General features: G+C 38.8%; 1 protein-coding gene across 3 annotated transcripts in view; it reads left to right on the top strand.

Moving 5' to 3' along the window:
• Window positions 1–5,944: 5,944 nt before the first annotated feature.
• ANTXR2 (ANTXR cell adhesion molecule 2) overlaps window positions 5,945–24,642 on the top strand; it is a 163,768-nt gene continuing 145,070 nt past the window's right edge. Inside the window, exons 1-6 of one of the 3 annotated variants that reach the window (XM_081227931.1) lie at window positions 5,945–6,808; window positions 7,462–7,533; window positions 9,594–9,665; window positions 23,520–23,601; window positions 24,093–24,200; window positions 24,334–24,402. In XM_081227931.1, coding sequence (XP_081084057.1) covers window positions 6,657–6,808; window positions 7,462–7,533; window positions 9,594–9,665; window positions 23,520–23,601; window positions 24,093–24,200; window positions 24,334–24,402 — 555 coding nt within the window. In that variant the 5' untranslated portion in view covers window positions 5,945–6,656. The remainder of the gene's footprint in view (window positions 6,809–7,461; window positions 7,534–9,593; window positions 9,666–23,519; window positions 23,602–24,092; window positions 24,201–24,333; window positions 24,403–24,642) is intronic. The other 2 variants (XM_081227932.1, XM_081227933.1) reach the window with 2 other exon arrangements.

Below are 24,642 nucleotides of genomic sequence, written 5' to 3'. Positions count from 1 at the left end.
ATGGGCTAAGAACATCTTCATTTAGGTATCATCCCCAGGATAATTGTCTTGTTTATTTGTTTGTTTCTTTTGAGGAAGGTGTCATTCTTAGCTATAACTTGTTTTGTCTCCCTTCCGAGTTGTCTGTTTCTATCTATAGCCACTTCCATTCTTTGAACTTTGTTATTTAAAATTCTTACTCTGTGTTCTTAGGAAAACTAAAAAGATTTGTATTTGTCTTACGATATCCTCCAAGAAGTCGATTGGATCTTCTTATTCTTTTTTTAAAAATTCCATTATGTAAAAATCTATTGATTTGCTTACTGTGAAGGTCACTTTTTTAGTTGAATGAAAGATTCTTTAAATTCTATTGTGCTTTACAATTTTCAATTTTATGCTAAGTGAAATAAGTCAGAGAAAGACAAACACTTTATGATATCGTTTATATGTGGAATCTAAAAAATACAACAAGCTAGTGAACAAAACAAAAAAGAAGCAGACTCACAGATACAGAGAACAAACTAGTGGCTACCATTGGGGAGAAGGAAGGTGGGAGGGGCAATATATATATATATATATATATATGGGTAGGGGATTTTAAAAAAAGGATTATTGCGGGATTATATGAAATCATGTGTGTGAAACTTTTGAAAACTGTAAAGCACTTTTGAAAACTTTTTTTTCAAGTCTAATTTCCCTTTTTCCTTCAGAATATCTGAGTTTAACAAGAAGAATAATATCAAATGAGTGCAATGGATAATTTAAAGATTCACAATTTCTTATCTCTTTTTTCTATTTATAACCTTTTATCGTAATTATAAATGTCAGCAAAATGACTAATGTAAAGTTCACAGGAATTATAGAATATTAGGACTTAATGTGCTTGAAAACAGAATTTGTTCTACCTAATCTAAATGTAAGGGATTTATTAAGAAGTATAAATAGCTCACAGAGTCATCCAGATTGCTGAAGAAGGAGAGGGAAGCCCGGGCATTCATGAACAATTCCCCAAATACACTCCAGCACTGGGCTGGAAAGGAGCTGCTCACCCTGCTGAGATTAGGGAGATGAACCCCGAAGCCACTGAATGAGGCTCACATGCTCCCTTCTGAACACAGCCTCTGTCATGGCCTGCATGAGCTGCCTGTCTCCTCAGGGAACTTGGTTCTGATCCAAAGTCTGGCATGAGCATATATGGATGGATTCTAAACCGTGAGGAAAACCTGTAAGGGAGTTTAGGAACTGTCCATTCTTTTAACTCTTTCTAACAGGCAGAAAGACATGCTAGAGGGGAGTTGGATCAGTGTTGAGTGAGTTTATTCAGTGTCCACCATTTCAGGCAACTTTTCTCTTTTCTTTGATTCCCACCACTTCCCCAGCTGGGATACTGATAAACAGCAAAATGACTAGAATTTGAAAACTGGCTTATGAATCAAGTTGTGTCAAGAGGCATCATAGACCTACAAGAAGAATAACTATTTTCTCATTTCCTTATTTGTAACTTCCGTCTCTAGTGGTGAAAAGTGTGTTATTTATGTTTACTTAATTTATCTATCCCTCTGTATGTAACCACTTTCTCATCACCACTGTTACCCTCCCCCAATACTGATACCCTCATGCTTTAGGAGTTCTGACACTGTCACCACCTGCCACCCACTCAGACACTGACACTCTGTACTGGCTGCCACCCAATCCCAAATGCAGATGTTAGTAACCATTCTCTGTCGTTGGCTACATTCCCTGTTGGTCATACATAGAGATATTAACTTAGAAGTAATTGCACCTTCCAAGAGCATTTTGTTGACTCTCAGGAACTAGTTCAGACATTGAGGAAATCTAATTCTTTAATGACTATACTGACAGAGTTTAAATAAGCTTTGTCATCTATAGGTAGATTTATTATCTTCCTGTGAATCATGGTAGTTATCATATAATGAATCACTCTACACATAACGTGAATATGAATCACTTCCAGTGTGGTACTGTACTTCCAGGAGAGCCAGGTTTGTCACTGTGGATGTCATACAAAGTTATCTACTTGTAAATAATATAGATTATATGATTTTTTACACATAAAGAATACATTTATTTTTATTTTCCTGTGTCTATTATTGTTGCTTATTTGTCTCTTCTGTTTGTTCATTGTTAGAGTCAGGGGAGATAGAAATAAATTAATGACAGGTTATTGGAAAGATGAACTCCTGAGAACAGGGGTATAAGTTTTATTCTTAGAATATTACCAGATACATAGTAGATATCAATAAATATTTGTTAAATAAAAATCAGTAGATAAATAATTAAATAAAATTTAACATGAAATCCATAGGAGCTTTGTGGGTGCAAGAGATGGGCAATGATAGAGGGCCTAGTGGCCACTTTTAATCATGAGGTTAATGATGATTAATGATTAATCAATGTCAAGCTATTCTAACTGCATTAAACTGAGTTGAAAGTGTTTTTGGATTTATTAGCATATTTTATGTAGTAAGGTGATAAATTCTAATGTTGAACTAGAAGTTTGTTTTCATACAAAGAATAACTTTCAAAGAGTAGGGGCATGCATGGATTATGAAGCAAAATACTTCAGCAGAAATGCAGATAATTTGATAAAATAGAAATATTTTAGATTTATTTATCTAAATAATTCAGTGTAACCATCCCCCTCTGCTTAAAAATCGGCATTCCCTATCCCATCCTATCTTGATTTAAAATAGAAAGTTAAACAGTGTTCCAGCATGTCTGTAATGGTACAGAAGTCAGTTGGAAGCCTTACCTGGACGGTGTCCAGCTGACACAATGCCCGAGTCCTCTCACCTGAGAGAGGGGAAGAGAAAGTGTTGCTGTTGTGACTGCTCCTTCTTCATGGCTTGTTGAGATTCCTAAGTCCGCCCTTGCTTTCACCTTCCCTCATTATTGCTTAGAAACAGTGTGGCCAAAAGCGTCCTTTAGGACAGGGGTCCCCAACCCCGGGGCCATGGACTGGTACCGGTCCGTGGCCTGTTAGGAACTGGGCCGCACAGTAGGAGGTGAGCGGCGGGCATATGAGGGAAGCTTCATCTGCTGCTTCCCGTTGCTCCCCATCACTGGCATTACCACTTGAACCTCTCCCCCTGTCCCCCCAACCCCGTCCCACCACCCGTGGAAAAATCGTCTTCCACGAAACTGGTTCCTGGTGCCAAAAAAGTTTGGGAACCGCTGCTTTAGGGACTATCCCAGGGACTGCCCCAGTTTTAGCGCTGAAAGTCCCATGTCACTGAACACCCCTGAGTCTGGAACAAATTGGGACAGTTTGTTGCCCCAGTAATTAATGACCGTCCCACTAATTTATATTAGATGAAAGTGATTTGATTAATTATTGGTCCGTGCTAGGTGTGGCCACATCCCTGCTTTGCTGTAGATCTTATATGAGCAAATGAGTGAAATGATAGAAGTTCCAGAACTGGGCAGAATTAATTACCCAAACAAACAAACAAAAGAAAGGTAATACACCTTAGTATGCCAATCACCTCTGCTGGCCTGGGTCAGGAAAGAAGAACTGAATGAGAGAAGTCTAGGAGGGCCTAGGAATTTTGAGGAAGAACAAGTTTTAAGTCCAAAGTGTTTTGCTTTAGTTTGAGCCTAGCACAAGATAGATCCTTAGACTAGTGTGTGGAGTCCCAGAAGCTGAGCAGAAAATGAGTCAGGAGGCTTGGGGAAAAGGAAGCCAACGTGAGTTTAAAATACGTCCTCCTGAGGAGAGAGTACACGGTTAGCATTGTGTCTCATATTTCTTTACCTTCTGTCCCCTATTAACTTGAAACCACTTGTCATTACTTTTTGGCAGATTTTTTCCCCCCAGATTTTATTCAGTCATGTACTGATATGATATTCATTGGTAAAAGTATATGCTATCTTGGATTCTGTCTTCATTGAAACTAAAGCTGAAAATGAAGACCAGTTTTAACCAGTTTTAATAAAAACCTTGAAAAAAAAAACTTTAACAGCTGTGAACACAAGTTTCCTGAAAATGTCAGCCTGTTCCAGTTTTGCTGTGGGAAGTCAAAGAAATTAATGTATCTACAGTTGGTCCTAAATGTGAAATGAGAGGTGGCACCATATCCCTGGAGGCCTGATGGCTGCAGAAGAATCAGAGTTTCAGAACCTTAAGAAGAGATGAGACCAAGGAGCACAGAATTAGGATGCTTATAATAGAGCCATCCCTCTCACTGGACTTTAATTCTGGAGCTCAGTTACTTGAAAACAATGGAGGATTTGCATTTCTTTCTAACAAAAGTGTAAGTTATCTTCCACTCAATCAGCCACTTGCCCCATCAGAACCCTCCCTACCCCCCATCAGGTATAAAGTGGTGGATCCAGTGGATGATAGTGGAATTTCCATCTCTAAGTGGCAGACATTTCCAAACTGGGGATCTACCTGTATTTATTGAAGCTCTCATCCATTCATATCTCTCAGTTCAGCCACTATAAGGTCCAAGGTACCATTTTATTGTGTCCTGATCCTGCAGTAGTTTCCTGACTGGTTTTCCTGCTTTCATTCTTGCTGTCTCCAAATTCAGCGTGTCACATCAGCTAGAATGATCTTTGAAAAACATAGATCATATCACTTTATCGTATTCCCCACCCCTGGAACGCCTTTAATGGGCTCCAGTCACACAATATAAAATATCTGAATTCTTTACCACAGTTTACAAAACACATATACTAGTCCCTGCCTACTTCTCTTACTTCCTCTTTCTCACAAAACTCTAGCCACACTGTTTTTTCTTTCTGTTTCTTGAATGTTCTAAGTTAATACTCATGGTAAGTTGGAGAAGCTGGGAATGTTTCCCCCTCTAGTTCTTGGAATGGCTACCTTCTTTGTGTTAGTCATCTAGTTGGTCATTCTCTATCATATTACCATATATTAAATCTCTGCAAACTACCTTCTAATACAGACATTTACTTAGTATTTTTATCTGTTTTTCCTCCTCAACCAGACTGCAAGCTTCGTGGAAACTGGGGCTTGTCATCTTGTTTGGAGCCTTAACTCTAGGTCCTAGAACAGTGCCTAGCACATAGTAGGTACTTAATAAATCTTTGTTAAAGTGGCAGGTTTCTATCTTCAGAGAGCTTGCAAATCTGGTTGTATGTCAAAGATTATGTAAATGAAAAGTTAGATACGCAGGACAACCAATAGAATTGCCAAGACGATATGTGATTAGGTAGTATAAGAACTTTTGATGGTAAAGCCTTGATTTAATTCAAATGAAAATGAGGAGGTGACACTTCACATTACTGTCAATCATTGGTGTTTATACCAGTGAGATTGGTAGCTTCTAAAAGCCAGTTTCCGTCAGGGGAAGGCAGGTGTCACAGGTGTGGTGGGGGAGGAGGGAGGGAATGCAAAATGAGTAAGCAGAGAATCCGAACGCCTGCAAACTTTTGCTCCTGCACAGTTTGGCAAGGGTGGCCTAGCTTGCTGCAAGATGAGATGCTTAATATCTGGAGCTTGAGATAAATGACAGTGGGATGAAATATTCTGAGGTACAACTGTCCACTCCTGAAGAATTCAGTTCCCACCCCCGACCCCACCCCCATTCCCCCCACCATGCTGGTTTCTAGGCTTGGTGAGATGAAACAACCAAGTAGGTTTCTAGAAAAAGAGGAAATTGCCTTCCTTAGGTAGCAGTGCAGCAAGTGTGCTTGTGGTCATGGGGGTGGGGCAGAGTGCGGGGGTCATCGCCTCTCTTGGGATGGCTGGACTTCAGTTTCCCAAACCACGGCGAGGGCTGCTCTGCACAGCTGCTGAAATAGGCCGAGGCTGCAGGATACACGGAGATGTTTAGTTTCTAGAGGACATCTGTTTTTCTAAACTACTTATCCCCTTTCCAAAAACTGACAAGCGTTAGTCATCTTCAGCTCGGCACGAACCCACAAGCGTGCGTGTGTGTGGCTCGGCGGCCTTCGGATCAGGCCCCGCCCTCGGGCGCACACTGACACTGCCGGAACCCGGCCAGATCGCGCTTTTGGCCTGCTGTGTGTGAGTGGCTTCTCCGGAGCCACCAGTCCCGGGGCCAGTTCAGCCTCCTCCCCTAAAGGGGACCGCCTGGCTGCGCTGTGCCGGAGTGGAGTAAGAGGAAGAAAGTTTGGAGTGCAGAGCGGAGTTGGGCCGCCGGAGGAAGGGAACCAGAAGAGAGGGGTCTCCACTCCAAGTTTGCGCGGCGGCGGCCGCGTCCCGGGGGTGCCTGTCCCGCTTCGCGCTGCAGCAGCCGGAATCGAGCCCGCCCGGCGGACTGGAACTCTCGGTCCGGGTTCCAGGCTGGCGCTAGAGGCTCGACCAGAGGCCGGAGAGGAACTTCTCTTGCAAGCTGTCGCCGAGGGCCCTTATTGTCTGCAGGAACTCTCCGGAATCGGGAGGGGGAGGACTGGATCGCTCTTCCACTGGGATTCGTCAAGAGTTCCGGCGGCAGCTGCGGCGGTTGCGGAGTCTCCCTTTGTCCTCCTAGGACCTCCCTCCTTCCCGGTCTCCCTCCCTCTGTCAGTTAGTAGGTCCTGCTGACCCAGGCGCCGGCGCCCTAGCTGCTCGCAATCCCCCACCCTAGGCTGCGTCCCTGGTAACTCCTACCACCCTAGCGTCGCCACCGAGTCGAGCAGACGGGGCTGCGAGCAGGAGGGAGTCGCAGACCCCTGGCCGCAGGATGGTGGCGGGGCTCTCCCCGGCGCTTAGTCCCCGGAGCTGGCTGGTCCCCGGGCTGTGGCTGCTAGCTCTCAGCGGTCCTGGGGGGCTGGTGAGCGCCCAGGAGCAGCCCTCCTGCCGTGGAGCCTTTGATCTCTACTTCGTCCTGGACAAGTGAGTGCGGGAGGGAGATGCAGGGTCTTCTGGTGAGAGTGGCACTGGGTAGTGAGCTGTGGCTGGGGAGGCTGAGATGTATGTGCGACCTGGGGAGGGGTGTGGGTAACCCAGTGATGGGTGCCCTGTTGCTATCTCTGTCCGAAAAGCTAGCGCTTTCGGATCTGTGCGGGCTGCGGGGTGATAGGAGGATCCCGGAGCTGCTAGGCTCGCTGGGAGATGGGTAGTCACTGCTGGCCAGTTGTGGAGTTTCTTGGGAAATGGGAGTGCGGCCACTTGGGATAGCCTTCTGCGACCCTGTGACCCAGACAAGACTCTTTCTCGGCCCCTCTGTCCTCAGCGCCTCACGCTGGCTAAAGTTTGCCTGGGTTTATCCTGATCACAGCGCTTTCATTGTAGCTAGGTAAAGTCTAAGGTTAACATACCCAGTGTGGTTTGCGTTTCCTTCTAAGGAAGGCTGTGTTTATTTTGAAGAGCTGGGATCCCACTCTAAACAATTAGCAGGCAGGCGGTCCCTGAAGATGGGTTGGCTTCCTAGATTCTCGTAGCACCTAAGTTTCAGATGCTGATGCTGTGATTTAGCTTGAAGAAGAGGTCAGATTAGGCCCCAGTAGATGTGTTGCTTTTATGATCAGTTCAATTTCCTTTTTCAGGTCTGGGAGTGTGGCAAATAACTGGATTGAAATTTACAATTTTGTCCAGCAACTTACAGAGAGATTTGTGAGGTATTTCTCCCACTTTCCATTTCTAAGCAGGGGAGTTTAATGTGGAGGGAAGTTGGAAACGATTTGCAGGGAAAGCCTTTACTGAAATGTTGATTTTTAAGTGCTTCAGGGTCTTATCACACACATGCTGTTATTAGGACAGCCCTTTAGTTGTTGAGGGCTTTTTTCATCTGGATCCCAGAAACTTGGCTCAGTGTCTGGGGAAGTATCTTCAGATACAATTACAAATGTCTTTTCCTTTCTGAATTTTCATCTGTTCTGAATTTCAGTTATGCTTTCTCATAATTTACCACATTAAAAATTTTATGCTAATAGTATCCATAATATTTTTTCCTTTCCATACAATTCTTAGCATTGTTGAGGTCCTCATTAAGAAAATAATAAGTGTTGGTAAACTTCAAATGAACACGTGTTAATAACCCACTACCAGGAAAGGCACTTGAGTGTGTTTAAAGAAACGATATGTGTTTACGCAATATGTGGGTGTGTGGCTGGTTTAAAATTTAACTGTTCTATATATGCAATAATCCTTACTAGGAAAGATTGGTTTCTCTCCTATAAAAAGCATAACTGCTATGAAATCCAGCTTACTCTCTTATTTAGAGGTAACCAGGAATTAGTGGCATCCCTATTTAAAAATAACCTTAGGACACTAGTCTTTTGAGGCTTTTTTTTTTCTCCTTTTATTTTTTTTAGAAGAAAAAGTGCAATGAGCAAATGCAAGTTTATCAAGATAATGGAAAGGACATGAAAAGGAGCTGTATCATTAAATATTGCTTCTTTCAGTCTTGTTAGCCCAAATGTTTTCTGTAAAACAGGCTTGGATGATCAAAACATTTTGAAAGTCATGTTGCAAGTAACTTCAAACAATCTGTAGAGGCCTAGGCAATCCTTGCTTTTAGTTATTGGCAGCAGTAAGTTTATCCCTATAAAAATGTATGCTTGTCCATGTTTAATCATCAGTCTCCTGCTTAAGAAGCCAAGTATAACACTCATTTCTGGACAAGGTCTGAGGTAAACTTGTCTAGGAGAGAAAAATAAACAAGGCCCTATATCCTTAAATGTCAAAGGCAGAAGAAAGAGTTGTTTATAAATTTTCTGATTTAATCCAAGAGTGTGCAGAGTCCCATAGATTTTGATCAAAAGCAGTGGGTCATTTCAGTATATTTCCAAGAAGTGGGGCTCTTATTTGGTCTGGTTTACAAATTGGAATTCTATAATACACAGTTCTCTGGCTCAAGTTTAGTTGCTCAGTTACTAACCAACAGTGCATTGTAGAAAGTAAATAAAGGGTGACTGCTGAAGAGAATGACTTTTCAAATATGTATAACCCTTTGACATCATTGTGCTCTTCAGTTTGTAGGTCTTACTTTCACATCTTCAGTTTCAGATCTTAGTAAGATTTGCATAGAGTGTCTTCGAAACTAGAACCATTCTGTGAGATCAAGGCTTAAAGCTTAAAAGGTGTAGCTAGCCAGGGCAGTTGTTGCCAACTGGAGTGTGATATTTGAGACTTGGAAAATTGAAAATGTCTAATCAAAATGTGATTTGTTCTTCTCTTTCACATTGTCCATGACACACTTTAAGTAATCTTACTTCAGGATAACTTCTGTATGAACTCCTTTCATATCTGTGGTAATTAAATCACATGGACTGCCCTCCAACCCTAAAATTGCTAATGATAATCACTCTGAAGGGATTGGCCTCCTAGAAGGAGATGACATGATAGAGCATCAAAGGAAGAAGCACTTTCTACAAAAATTTTCCATTGGCCTAGAATTCATCTTGCTAGTTAGCCTCTACCTAAACAGTCCTATGGGTCAGGGAGGAGTGCTTGAGTGCTGAGAAGCACTGACTAAATCCAAAATGACATATGCAGTAAATGACATATGCATATACACTTGAGCAGAGTTAAGTGTATCTACTTAGGGAGTTCCATTTAAAAGAAGCCTGGGCCATTCAGTGAGACTGATTTTAAATGAGACTCCCTAGCTATACATCTGTATTATATCAATATTTCTTTTTAAAATGTTTTAACTGCCTCTTTTCTTATTTTGCAGCCCTCAAATGAGATTATCTTTCATTGTGTTTTCTTCTCAAGCAACCATTATTTTGCCATTAACTGGAGACAGGTTAGTACATTATCGTTTCACTGCAGGCTTTAAGTAGAGACTAATCTTAAAGGAATGATTGATACTTCCAAGTGGTGATTCAGGCCTCTCAGTGGAATCAAGCAAGTGCACAGACAATTTCGTCCTCTTCAGTAATAGAGGAAAAAGGAGGTATGAATAATATAAAAGAGCAGGTAATCTGAAAATCAATATCATTCATATTGGCTATGGAATGTACAATGAAACCCATATCTCTGCCTTAGTTGTGTATTTACTACCTCCCACTTTTCCCGTCTCTGTTACTGTAAGTAGTTCTACATCTTTCATGTTTAGATGTAATATATTAATCAACCAGGAATTGGAAGAATTTTAGGGAGGAGAAAGATATGGATCCATTTGGATAATCTACTAGATTGAGCAGACATCCTGAATCTCCAGTCTTACTCTGAGGTCCACTGATGCTGAATATGTTTACCTTTATAAAGGAACTTGCTTTCATTTTCGTGTGTGTGTGTGTGTGTGTGTGTGTGTGTGTATGTTTTTTTTTTTTCCCGAACCAATATCGTAGTATTTTATATGACCATTTCTGTTTCATTTGGACCCATCACTGTGGCAAGTTAGAAGTAGTCACTGACATATTTTAAAGAATGGTTCTTTCCATAGTGGGAAGGGAGATTTTCTACTTCATTTTTTTTTTTTTTTTTGCAGTACGCGGGCCTCTCACTGTTGTGGCCTCTCCCGTTGCGGAGCACAGGCTCCGGACGCGCAGGCCCAGCGGCCATGGCTCACGGGCCCAGCCGCTCCGCAGCACGTGGGATCCTCCCAGACCGGGGCACGAACCCGCGTCCCCTGCATCGGCAGGCGGACTCTCAACAACTGCGCCACCAGGGAAGCCCTCTACTTCATTTTTATGTCTACTGCATTTAACACAAAGTATGCAAGATAGTTCTTGCTCAATTCTTGTTGAATAAATGAATGAGTTAGTGTTATTTTGAAATCAAATTTCTCCAAACTAGTTTTAGCAAGGGAGGCTGTTGTATCTTTTTTTACATAATATGTGGATTTCTGAAAACTTTTGTCTTTAAAGTAGTTTTTTTTTTTCCTTTAAAAATGTCAAGAGGGCTTCCCTGGTGGTGCAGTGGTTGAGAGTCTGCCTGCCGATGCAGGGGACACGGGTTCGTGCCCCGGTCCGGGAAGATCCCACATGCCGCGGAGCGGCTGGGCCCGCGAGCCATGGCCGCTGAGCCTGTGCGTCCGGAGCCTGTGCTCCGCAATGGGAGAGGCCACAACAGTGAGAGGCCCGCATACCGCAAGAAAAAAAAAAAAAGTCAAGAAAGCATAATATTTAAAGGAACTCAGAGTGATAACATTTAAAATTCACATAATTGATTTGGAAAATCAATCAAACTTCTAATTTCTTTGTGCTTTAAGTTTTACTTTTCCTGGAGAGGAAATCTCTCTGTAGGTGGGGAGTCCAGCTTATGACCTCAGTCCTCATTGATATTTCCTCTCATACTTTTTTATGTGCATCTGGGTTTCATCAAGGGCCAGAGCAACAGTAGTCCCTAACAACCCATATACAACAGCTTTTTATACCCATTGATATAACAGTCCTTGCCTTCATGAAAAGAAGTTTTCTCTATTGCCCAGCTTAATTTCCAAAGAAACAACTCTTGATTCAGCCTATCCATTAGGACAAAAAAAGAACCAAGTTAACATTCATGGAGTATGTATAGAGAAAAGGATTTAGAATAATGCCAGACACATAGTAGACTCCCAGTAATTGTCAACTGTATACATTGTGCCAGGTTCTCTGTTAGGTACTTTACATGTGAATCCTTCAGCACTTTGATGAAATATAGTCACAGGTCGGCAAGATTGGTATTGCATAAACATGCATGGAAAGGGTTTAAATCGTGTTCATCTCAACTAGAGATTCTTCCCTTATCATTGGTTGAATCTGATAGGGAAGAGGTTAGAATGGGATAAAGAAGCTTCTATTTCAAAAGGCAGCGTAATGTTGCACCTAAATGTTGCTGAACCCATTTACTTGCCAAATGGTCATGGACAAGTTACTTAACCTCTTTATGCCTCAGTTTTTTCCATCTATATAGTGATGATGATGATGGTGGTGATAATAATAATAATACCTACTTCATAAGTTTGCTGTAAGAATTGAAGTCAATGAATGTGGAGAATGTAGGACAGAGTCTGGCATACATGTATTCAAGAGATGAGAGCTTTTTTGTTGCTATTATTGTTATCTGCAGCTAGGGAGTATGTAGTATTTTAATGATCAGGAGGAATTATGCTTATATAAAGGGATTATTATCCTGCTTGAAAGGATTTATAATAAAATTCCAGGAGGAATTTTAATAATGCTACTTGCACTTTATTTATTTTTTTCCAACATAGTTGGCTCCTCTGGTTCGTTTTAAATAGAAATAAGTTCAGCTTTAACAAATTGCATGATTTGGCATGTTGCATTACTTTGGGGTGGCAGAATGTACACTGAGAAAGCCTGGGTTAGAGTTCCAGTTTTGCTACTTACTGATTAGAGACTTGGGGTAAATCATCTACTCAGTGTGTCAGTTTTTATGTTTATAAACTGCAGACATAATCTACCATGTTTTTTTAAGAGATTTGTGAGGATCAAAAATAAGACAATGCATAGAATAGTTTTTTGTATATCACAGAACAGTCTGCCCTAAAGGATTATTTTCTAAACCTAGTTGTTATTTTACTAATTTTATTTAATTAAATCAATGACTTTTCAAATTTCTGTGGTCCTCTATATTTGGACATAATGTCACTTTTTGTCCATTATACAATTTTAAGTGTGTAGAAATCATTCACATATTTAGATGCAAGATCACTGAACAGATGTTTCCACAACTGTTGGGGATCCTTGTTTCAAGAGCCTAGAAAGGGGAATTCTATGTATAAACTTTCTTGATGTCACAATAAGAGATCTGAGTGCATGGAAAATGCAAAGGTCAAATATAGCAGGTTTCACAATTTTGGTTCTATTACTTATAATTCGTCAGTACCTTGGTAAATATGAGAAGTACCTCTTTCATGTTTCTCAGAGTGTTGCTAAATATCTTCAGTAGAGATGAAGCAAGATGGGAAGGCAGTAAGTCCTTACAGTAGGGCTGTGTCTTCTGTTAGTGTTTCAGCATGAATTCGGTACTATGTAAATGCATGAATAGAATAATAAACATGACAAGAAATGATCAGTTATGCATTTTATATACTCATGATTTAAAAATATTATTATTTTGAATAATTCAAGTTGAAACACTCTCTTCTTTTCTTTTGCTCCCATGATTTTTATCTTCCATATATCTGTTACTCCATCCATCTACCTACCTACCTACCTGCTTTGCCTGCCCTATCTGTATATGATGTATTGAGCATTGTGGACTCTGGAGGTAACACAAGGATGAATAATCTATATGACAGTAGCGGGCTGTTTGTGTACACAAACACATACACAAACACATATAGCTCAGGGCTGTATTATAGGATCAGGTAAGAGGAAAGTGCTGACTGTTGGTTCAATATGGAAATATCCAACCTCTCAATATTAGAGAATTTGAATCAGGACTAATTTTAAAGGATATTCTTAGCTATTGTGTTGCAAAATTGGGGGTAGTGAATTATGCTTAGTTCTGCTTAATATAATCTTAATGATGTAAAAGTGAGTTAATCGAAAACATTTAGTGAACAATTATTATGTGCTAGATATTGTGCAAAATGCTTTCCATTCATTACTTCACTTAACCCTTATATCAACTCCATTTAACAGATACTGTTATCTCAACTTTATAAGTGAGGAAACTGAAGCTGAGAAAGATAATGTAACTTGTCCAAAACACACAATTAATCAGTGGTGGGGAGTATATTAGCCAGAATGGTCTCTTAAAGTGTAAAATAGATCATGCCCCTCTTGTGCTTAAGACAATCTAATGGCTTAGAATAGAAAGCACACATTTCCCAATGGCCTAAAAGCCCTACCTGCTTGCTCACCCAAACCTTTCCTACAACATTGTATGCCATAGTTTTGTATACTGGCCATTTTTCCATTCCCTGAATGGACCAACCTTCTCTCTGCACTAGCACTTTTGCTCTTTGTCTGCCCCACATCTTCCCCTGACCAGCTCATGCTTGTTATTGAGGCCTCATCCCACGCATCACCTCCTTTGAGAAGCCTTGCCTCACCATCAGGTGTAAAGAAATCCTGCCTCACCTCCCTGGTAACGTCTCACAATACTCTATTTAGTTATCACTTTTTGAAATTGTTCTGTTAATTAATCTATTTATTTTATCTCCATAACCCTAATGTAAACTGCATGAGAGCAGAGGGGTCCTCTTTGTCTTGTTTACCTTCACCCATATATCTAACACCTAGAACAGGGCTTGGCCCATACTAGATGCTTGTAAATATTTGTTGAATGAATGATTGAGTTGGTCTGACTCTAGAATCTGAGTTATTAACTGCTATCATATATTTTCTCTCCTTGAGAGGTGATAAATGATGACTTATATTTGCTAATTTTCTCATTTTTATTGTTATAGATCAGTTACAAACATTTTCAACTTTCTTTTTGTCCCCAAATTGAAAAAGTCATAAAATTGTTTGACCTGAGAATAATAATCAATTACTTAGGAAAAAATATTCCTTAGGCAAACTTGTGGGAAATTAAAGAGAAGTCATTTGATTAAATTTATATGAAAATGTAAATAATATACACATTTCTATTATTTGAAAGGATTTCTTCTAATTCCTTTAAATCTGAATTAAAAATTTACTTGTGATAAAATAGTCTTTTATAAGAGTTGGTAATTTATAAATTGGTTCATTCATTTTGCAGTGAAATTTGTCAGTATCTGTAAAAGTTTAGAAGTCTGCTATCAGCAATTCTACTTTTTAGGCCTATACCCTACTGAAATACTAACACCAGTGTGCAAAGATAAGTATGCGCAAAATTAAATACTGCAGCATTGTTCATTATAGTGAAAATTGTAGTAAATCTAAATGCTTGTCAATTGATGATACTATAATAAATTTAGACATAGAATGGGATACTATACAGTTATTCAAAGAATTGGAAAATCCATATATATCACCATGAAAATATATCTAAGATATACTAATTGAGAAAAGCAAGTTGCAGAATACTCTGTTAAAGATGATAAATCAGGGGGCTTCCCTGGTGGCGCAGTGGTTGAGAGTCCGCCTGCCGATGCAGGGGACACGGGTTCGTGCCCCGGTCTGGGAGGATCCCACATGCCGCGGAGCGGCTGGGCCCGTGAGCCATGGCTGTTGAGCCTGCGCGTCCGGAGCCTGTGCTCCGCAACGGGAGAGGCCACAACAGTGAGAGGCCCGCATACCGCAAAAAAAAAAAAAAAAAAAAAAAAAAAAAAGATGATAAATCAAAACAAACCAAAAATTTACCTGTTTTTATGGTGTGTGTGTATATAATAATGAATACATGGAAAAAAGTCTGGAAGTTGAGCAACAAGTTGCTAACAACAATATTGTCTTAGCAGTGAGATTCAGGGTGGGGAGAGCCTTCATGTTTTTAATTTCCATACATCTAGGTTATTCAATTTTATTTCAATGACAATGTAATACTATTTGTAAAAAATTAAACAAATACTTAAATTAAAAATAAATGTTATTGACTTCTGTAGCCAGAGACAGCTATCGTGGAATCAAAATGGAACTCAAGGGTTGGAAAGAGTAAGCATTAGGAATAGAGCACATTCAGCTGTTAACTTGGAGGATCCTGAAGGCTCCTTGTTAAAATGAAAACACCAGGATTGGACTTTGGGTCAGAAAGACATAGGAGCTGTATATTAGCTGTGTGACTTTGGACAAGTTATTTCACCTCTTGCTGCCCAATTCGCTTGTCTGCTAAAAGGAGCTAATCATTCCTACCATATAGAAATGTTGGGGTGATTAAATGCATATAATGCATGAGAAGGCCTAATTGATGACTGGTTGGGAAGGAGACTGAGGTTGAAATGGGATTTGGAGGTTATCTTTGTACCACACCATCACCATCATGTGCCAGGATTCTAGCAGAAGTTTGGAGAAGTCAAGTGACTTTGCTTAAAGTGACACAGCTAAGGATTCAGAGCCAGAATTCACACCTGGGTGTGGCTCCTGAGCATGACCACCTAACCACTGAACTGCCTCAGACTCTCTCTGTTCCCCCTTCTCCAGTTTTCACAGTTAGTCAGAATTGTCAGAATTCAAAGACGTATTCATCCTCTAAATGTATTCTGTTCTCTTACAAACCAGTGACTCGGTGAGAGGAAGTGACTCTATTGTTTTGTTTTGATTCTATCAGGGAAGTAATTATTCCTGTTTAGAAAAGTCAGTTTTGGCCACACGTTTGGTAATCCTGAGAGGTCCGGGCATGGCAGCAACTCGGATTCTGGTCGAGCATATGTGAATAGTTACTTTCAGTGAAGTCCCATATCTGCTTAATGAGTGTGTTCTAGAAAATTAAATACATTGTTGCTTGTGCCTGGAAGACAGACCTGGCACACTGAGGTGGTAAAATGCAAAAGTTGGTTTCTCATGGCCCAGTAAGCATTGAATGGGGAAATGGAGTATAAACATTCAAGATACAGAAGATGTGAACTTTAGGTGTGATCTGTGTACCACACTTTGGTAAGTGTAGACTAAATTGGAGAAAAAATTTTCACGAACCCAGATTGTGTGGGGCATTTTTTAAGCAGGTATTTTTTAATCTAGGACTTTACCTTGGATTCATTGGTCTGGAATCTGGACCACAGAGACCTTGGCATATATTGGCTTTAGAGTGACATGTTAAATAAAGAATAAGCTAGGTTTTATATAAAGTACAAGTTACTAAGATGTAACTTGGGATGTATTAGAAATGTTTGTGTCGGGAAAAATCATCTTTTACTCTTTTGAAACCTTTAAAAAATTTTAAGTTGAGGAGCTAGTAGGGATTTTTTTTTTTTTTGGCAATTTGTCCTTCATACAGTAGGTTGTATAGCAGTATATAATGACTCAATTAAATAGATAGCTAGGATGGGTATAGTATTTGAATGAATGAATAAATTTCCCCACATGTAATTTTTCTAATTTTGTCAGACTAATTAATATTGTGGTTTATTAATGGAAGGAGACGAAAGTAGTAAAGTTCATTGAGCACTTACTATGTATCAGACATTTTGCTAAATGCTTTGTACATAATAGCTCAGGTAAAGTACAGTGCTAAGTGGATTCTAAGTCATTTGTATAGACATGAATAACATCTTGAGAACATTGTTTTGTTTCATATTTTACTCAATCTACTAACTTTTACCTTCCAAGAGAAACATTTGATTATGTTATGTAACTGACTAATTATAAAATTCTTGTGTATTCCTACATTTTGTTTGCAGTTTTTTTCATTTCAAGGACTAATATCTCTGGCTAATATTCTCTTGAGGATAAAGAACAGAATTGACCTATGATAAAAACACCTATAGCTAATTGACCTATGATATAAATACCTATAGCATTTATGCTTATGCAGTTATCTAAATTGACATTTGATAGCGTAGATGCATGAAGCTTTTAGCTTTTGTGATAGATTGCTCTTCTGTGACCTCCAATGAAACACAGAATACATACAACATATACGCATACATGTGTATACATGATTATATACGTAATATGTATAATATATGTAATATATGTGTATGTAAGTATTTTTAATTTAAATATATAATTTTAAAAATCTGGGTTGGGCCTATGGCTTACTAAATTTAACCAATGGAATGCAGCAGACATGAACATGAAACTGAGCCTCCAATAACAATTTGCTTACTGCTCTTCCAGTCTTTACTGTCAATCTTCTCAAGGTCATTTATCTTTTACCTTAGTCACAATTTCTATTTTGGCTATCTATTACTGCATAATAAACTACCCTAAAATTAGTGGTATAAATACAATTTATTGTTTCTCATGATATTGTGCATTGAATGGGCAGTTCTCATGCTTCATGTGTTGTCAGCTGGGAAGCTGGAATGGCTAGAAGAGTTGAAATGACCTCACCCAGGTGGCTAGCAAGTTGGTGCTCATGCTGGCTGTTGTCTAGGATCTCAGCTAGGACTGTGGACTGGAGTCTTCATTCTCCTCCATGTGGCTTCTGCACATGGCTAGGTTGGGTTTCCTCCTCTGCATGGTGGTCTCAGGATAGTTAAAGTTTTTATATGGCAGCTAGCTACCAAGGGTACAAAAAAGGAAACACTCCCATGCCTTATTAAGGCTTAGGCCTGGAGTTGGCACAGTGATCATAGAACAGCACCCCAAAACTTAGTGACTTAAACAACAATTTTGTTATCTCTCACAATTCTGTGAGTTGATGGCTCAAATGGAAGGTTTCTCTGCCCCATATGATGTTATCTGGTGTGCTATAGTCACAGAGGGTGGTTGTTGATTCTGAAGCACACCTAGAGCTGGGATAACTTGGTTCTCCTCCATGTGACCTCTGCATGTGGCATGGACTTCTCACACATGATAACTGGGTTCTGAAAGAGCATTCCAAGAGCAAGTATTATAAGATGAAGGAAACAAAGTCTCTAGTTCTCTTAAGGGTTGAATTTAGCTGTCTAAGAATATCATTTCTACCTTGTTCTATTGCCAAGCAGTAACAGGGCTGGGCCAGATTCAAAGGGGTGGGGAAAAATTCCATCTCTTGATGGGAGAGTGGGCACATATAGAGTGGGAAGGAATTGATGGAGGTCATATTTGGAGATTATCTACCATAGTTTATCAAGAAAGTAATAATAAAATTCCAAAGATGAATCTCTTTCAGAAATAAGCAAGCCAGCTTGGAGAAAAAACAAAAAAACAAAAAAAAACCTTGTGTGTAACCAAAATAACAAAGTAGATTGGTAATTTTGGCGCTGGTCTTTAGATTTTGGTGTAACCCATAACCCATGTCAGCAAATTTTGACTGACAGGTTATATTTACTTTTATTATTTATTATTAGCCTTGCACTCTCATTTCTCTTATTCTTTTATATAAATTAAAACTGTTTATTAATAACATTAATACTTTCTCTTTTATTATTTTAATATTAACATTATTTCCTCCTTGAGTTAGGTTAGAATAGATGGCCACATTTCCCTTTACCTTTGTGATTTTGAATAGTATTATTAAATTCAAACTCTCAAAGTCTTAAGAATTAATATGTAGAAATGTGAGAATTGAAGTTTTATTTATTAGAAATGACAATTTTCCTAAAATATTTTAAAATTGTGCTATAAAAGGAATACATTTTAGGATTGTTGGTACTCAGCTGTTCAAGAGCAGTACTGAATACTTATGCAGATGATTTGGAGTTTGTATAACTTAATATAAAATTTAAAAATTCTATGTGTTTTATGAGGGACTAGTGAAGGGAAGTTCTCAAATGAGGCTCCCAACTGTGACAAACAAAGCTGATAATTCCTACTTACATTCCCTTCTATGGGTAAGAGACAGGGGTACCGTGAATTGATATAAACAGTTGGTATTGATTATTGAACACTTTGGTGCCATTCAGTGTACTAACTATTTACATATAGTAGTCTCTTTAATTTCTATAACAACTCCACTACATAAGTACTATCAATATCCCCATTTTCAGATGGGAGAAATGCATGCCCAGAGAAGGTACTTAACTTACCAAAGTCACAAAGTTACTAAGGCTAGTAAGTGTTAGAGCTGGGAATTAAGGTGGCCAAGGCCCCATGCTTGACCTGTGGGTTGTGTTCATGGTTTGATGCATAATGAAAGAACTGAGGGTGAGCTGGCAGATGACCTTGCTCAGTCCCTGACACGTTATGTGTTAAAAGAACAATAACTAATATCTATGTGACACTCACTTTGTACCAGACACTTTATATGCATTAACTCCTTTGATTTTCACAGTAGCCCCGTGGAGTTAGTGTTGGTGTTACCTTTGCTTAACATGAAACAACTGAAGGATGCAAAGGTTAGATAATTGGCTGGAGCTTTCTGGCTCCAGAGCCTGGAGTCTTATCCATTGTGCCATCTGTTATCTCAAATCCAGTCTTCCACCATTTATAGGTTTTCTAGAAGAGCAACATAGCAGTGCAGAGGACAAACTGTAATGAAGAGTGTTTGTTTTGGGCACTATTCACTTCCTTTCTCCTGTCTATCTCCTCTAACAGCCCTTCTGTACAGGTGCCCACTACCTTCTTAATGCTCAAAGCTGCCAAATAACATTATATTTTAAACATGATAGTAGGCATGTAATAAATCTCTATGGAATGAGTGAATGAAAACTCCATTGGGGCAGCCATTCTTATCTACATTTTATGGATATGGAAAGTGAACTCCAGGAAGTTAAATATGTGCAGATTGTTACACGGTTTACTTGTTGCAGAACCAAAGTCTCAGTTCATCTCTGATTTACTCCAATCCCTGAGTCTTCCCATCTCATTCTGTAGCTTTCCATATAATTCCTTTCTAGGACCTTCTCCTTATTAAAACTTCAGTATAACACTTTCTTTCCTCTTTTCTCTTTTCCTTTCCCCTCCTCCTTTCTGGATATATATCAAATATTTTCAACCCTCAGTTTACTGAGTGAGCTCGCCTTGGAATCAAGAAGAAAGTAAACTGAGTGAACAAAATCCTACTAACAGGGGAGTGATGAATATCAACAATAACCACCATAGTAGTTGCAGCTAACTCAGTACTTATTATGTGCTGTTTAGTCATCACAATTACCCCATGGTGTGGGTATTTTCATCCTTATCTTATAGATGAGGAAATGAGATTGGGCTTGGAAATAATCCGTGTTCTCTCTGGCTATAAACCATATCATTCTAGAAACTGTATTTTACACTTTAAAAGATTATCCTAGTTACCCCAAAACTCCTTCGATTGAAGAACTGACTGGAAAAATAGGTAAGGAAAAGATCATTCCAACAAAATGGAAAGGTTTTAAAATTAGATTAGATCAGAGGTTCCTAATTCTGGCTGTGCATTAGAATACTATGGGGAATTTCCAAAAAATACCCTGACCCCAGCACACACCAAGTAGATTAGAATTTCTTCCATTAGAGTCCAGAAGAGATTTTTTTAAAAGCCCTCCAGATGATCCCAGCGTCCAGCTAGAGGGAGAACTACACTACATCTGTAGAGATGGGTGTGAAGGTGGCTGTGGACTAAGCATGAGTCATTCTCATATCACTGTGTAGGATCACAGTGTTCACAAGTGGTAGGTGCTCAGCAGATGTGTGTAGACTGATTGACTGAAACCTGGAAAGAGCTTTAAAATCTGGAAAGTTAAGATGATGCTCATTGAAAAGTTCAGGTTAAATATACAGATATATTTATAAATGTATATCTTTAGTCACAAGTAGAAGGTACTTAAAATTATGCCTTATTGTGCTAGTTGGGCAAGTCAGAATTTTCTGCCAACCATTTTATTATGCCACTATTTATAAAATACACCTTTATTTTAGTTATGACATCATGCACACCTTCCGCAGTCCCAAGTGTTCTATGGATGGAGAAAACCCTTGATGTGGCACAGTGCATGGCAGTTGTGGTTTCCTTCCCTTCCCTTCTCTTGTCTTCTTGTCCTGCCTCTTCCCTTTTATCCATTCCTTTCCCTACTCAGCAGAGAAACTTGAGAGATACTAACAGAGCTGAAAGTGTTAATTTTATAGATTAAAAAAATGAGTCAGTGTGTTTTTGTCTCCACCTCCCACCCCCTGCCTCATTCTCTCTTTTCAATCAACATAGTTATAAAGTCAAGAAGAAAGAGTTGATTAGTCCCCTGATGCTCAGCAACAACAAACAACAACAACAACAACTGCAAAACTGAAGTTTCATATCCTATTTTATTTGTTTAAATTCTGCCTCTTTCTAAAAAGTATTTGAAGCTACACAGAATATAATAACATTGCAGAAAATTAATAACATATAAAAAGAAAATTTAGGATCTTAGAAAAGAGGATGTAGCAATATGATAACCCTATGAACTTAGCAGAATTTTCTGAATGAGTAAGAAATTTATCATGGGGTTCCTGATAGGGCAAGAAACAGTTTACATAGCTGTAGTTAGCAGAAAGGAGGAAGTATATAGTGATTACTCAGGGATGGCAAAGAAACTTCTGCTGTGTGACTTCACAGGGGACTTTGTGTGTCTTGACAGCAGCACCCTTAACAACAGCTTCACAACAAACACCAAAGTCTTTTCGATATTGCTGTTCCTCATAGCTGAAGACATAATGTTAAAGCCAGACTCAGTGAAGCTGATCTTCTAAGATGATGTTGGATTGGAGCTGATCCCCTTAACATACCCATTTTCTTTCTTCTTTTATTTTTTATCATTTTCTCCCTTGCTTTCCCTTAGAGTTTTCTTTAAGTCACAGTATAGATGGATGAGTTGTGTTTTTCACCTGCTGCATAACTTTTTTCCCCCTTAGTTTACCATTTACCAATAGAGAAATTTAGAATTTATTTTTAGTTTCTTGGGATCCTTCAAAGACCCTATCTTGTTTCGGTTTCCATTTCCCATTTGGTGACACTTGTTGATGGAGGAGAGGCTGACAGATTGTGTAGTTACTCTGGAAAGTGACAGACCAGGGCTCAACGTATGTTGACGTTATTGGCTATGGGCAAGGAACACTTTTCCTCTTATGACTCTGCAGCTGTAAAAGTAATGATGCAATTCAGAGCAGCTTAGAATATTATGGTGGCAGGTATGGGTATACATAGAAAAGCAAGAGGTGCTCTGCTTCCTCCAGTGAAATGAGCTAGCAGAGACCTACCTTCCCAAACACTCTGAATCCCACATTTGGCAAGTTCTTTCAGCTTAGAGACTTCTGCTGGTGTTGTCTGGTTCTCAGAAGTAATGATGAGCTGAATCTGAACTGAATGGAGAAGGTGATTTTTACCATGCAAAATTTGTTTGCGTAAACTTGGATTTCAGTTGTCTTTTTCATTTCTCTTTTGGCAGCAAACATTAAGATTCTTGTGATTTATTTTCAAAGGGGTGTCTGGAATCTATATTTTAAAAACCTGAAAAATGGGTCTTTTACTTATACACACAAAATAGCTGTTAATATTGTAGTCATACTTTGTTTAGACATACTCCATTGAGACAACTAATTAGTCATGATGAGAAAGATTATTCTATGATCTTTCCTCTTTTTAATTTATATTGTCTCTGTCAAGAACCATTGTCATCTATCCATTCATCCATCCAATCATTTATTCTTTCATTTGTTCATCAAATATGTATTAAGTACCTACAATATTCAAGAGAATGAGCTGGTGTCTGGATGGGTGAGAAGAAGCCACAGAAGTGACTAGATCATGGGACTTTGGGAGACAAATATAGGAAATGTTAATTTCCATAAGTAATGTGCCTTAGGAATTTGCAGATAACACAGAAGATTTCTGACTTGTAGGGAGGTGGGGTTAGTGCTGCAGAAATACTTTTTCACTTAAGTTGACCTACTCCATTCTTGTTTTTTTTTTTGAATGCAGGAAAATGTTTTACTCCTTAGCATTTAGTAAAACAAATGTGATAGAAGATATCTGTTCTCAGCTCAAAATGCCTAGAATATGCCTGGCTTTTTCAAGACATTTCACATTGTTAGTACTTTTATTTTTTATGGTTAAAATACAGACATTGTTAACTACTCATTAAAATGACAAAAAGTATGAGGAGTTATCTGCCCTCAAAGCCCATGTTCTTTCCTTTCCTTCTTACTAAAGAAACTTTAGTTGCAAAACTACCATGCTTTTTGAGAAGTGCTTAGTATGATTTTTCTTCATTTTTCTTTTGTTTAATTTTATACTATATTATTTTCAGAGGCAAAATCAGTGAAGGCTTGGACAATTTAAAACGTGTTAGTCCCGTAGGAGAGACATACATCCATGAAGGACTAAAGCTAGTAAGTTCTTTTACATTTATGAGTATGGGAGAGAATGTTTTCTTACTCTGTAATGAAATAAGTTATAACTCTCTAGTAAAACTCAAAGACCCCATTACATGTTTATCTTAAAATTAAAAAAAAAATGCTTTTAGTTGTTCTAGGGATAAGACAGATAGAAAACATTTACCATGGTGATAAGAAAAGTTTGGTTGGCATTTTGCCTTTTATGGAATTTTCTATTTACTCTATGGCTATATTCAGAGAACCACATTTTCTTTGTGGTTATAGTCAGCCAAGGCTAAAATCTTTATCATTTAAACCCTATACTAACTACTCTATAATGTGAATATATGTATATTTCAAATTAAAATAGTTAACACAAAATACCCTGTTTTAAAAGCCAGTTCATAATATTTTGATTTTGTCAGACTTAAAATTCAGCTTGATGGAACATGCTGGTTAAAAGTTAAGATTAACTTATGAGTTGGACAATTATTCTTCATTTTCAGGCAAATGAACAAATTGAGAAAGCAGGAGGCTTAAAAACCTCCAGTATTATAATTGCTCTGACAGATGGGAAGTTAGATGGTCTGGTGCCATCATATGCAGAGAAAGAGGTGAGTATTGAACTGAAACGGTTCTTTACACCCCAGTGTACTTTGCTGTATGTCTCTGCATGTATTAGCCTGACATTTGAATAATTCACCTCTCTGTCTTCCTCTCTCTGTCCCTCTCTCATTCTCTCAATAGGCAAAGATATCCAGGTCCCTTGGGGCTAGAGTTTATTGTGTTGGTGTCCTTGACTTTGAACAAGCTCAAGTAAGTCCAGCAGATCTGCAGCCTTTAATCTAAATCACATAACTGTCTTAAGGAGAGTTTATCAGATTTTTTTCACTGATGACTTATTATGACTCAAATCAGTCATTAAAGGTTTTCTATACAAATGGCCCCATGTCTTGAGCTCTAGGTTAATAATGTCTGAATTTGACAGGCTTCATTACCTAATCAAGCTGAAGACAAAACTCTAATTTTCTTGAACATTTATTCCATTTGAAGGAA

This window comes from Mesoplodon bidens (assembly GCF_964165515.1).
Source record: "Mesoplodon bidens genome assembly, chromosome: 1".
In the NCBI taxonomy this organism is placed as follows: domain Eukaryota; kingdom Metazoa; phylum Chordata; class Mammalia; order Artiodactyla; family Ziphiidae; genus Mesoplodon; species Mesoplodon bidens.
This window is presented reverse-complemented; position numbering and strand designations above follow the sequence as displayed.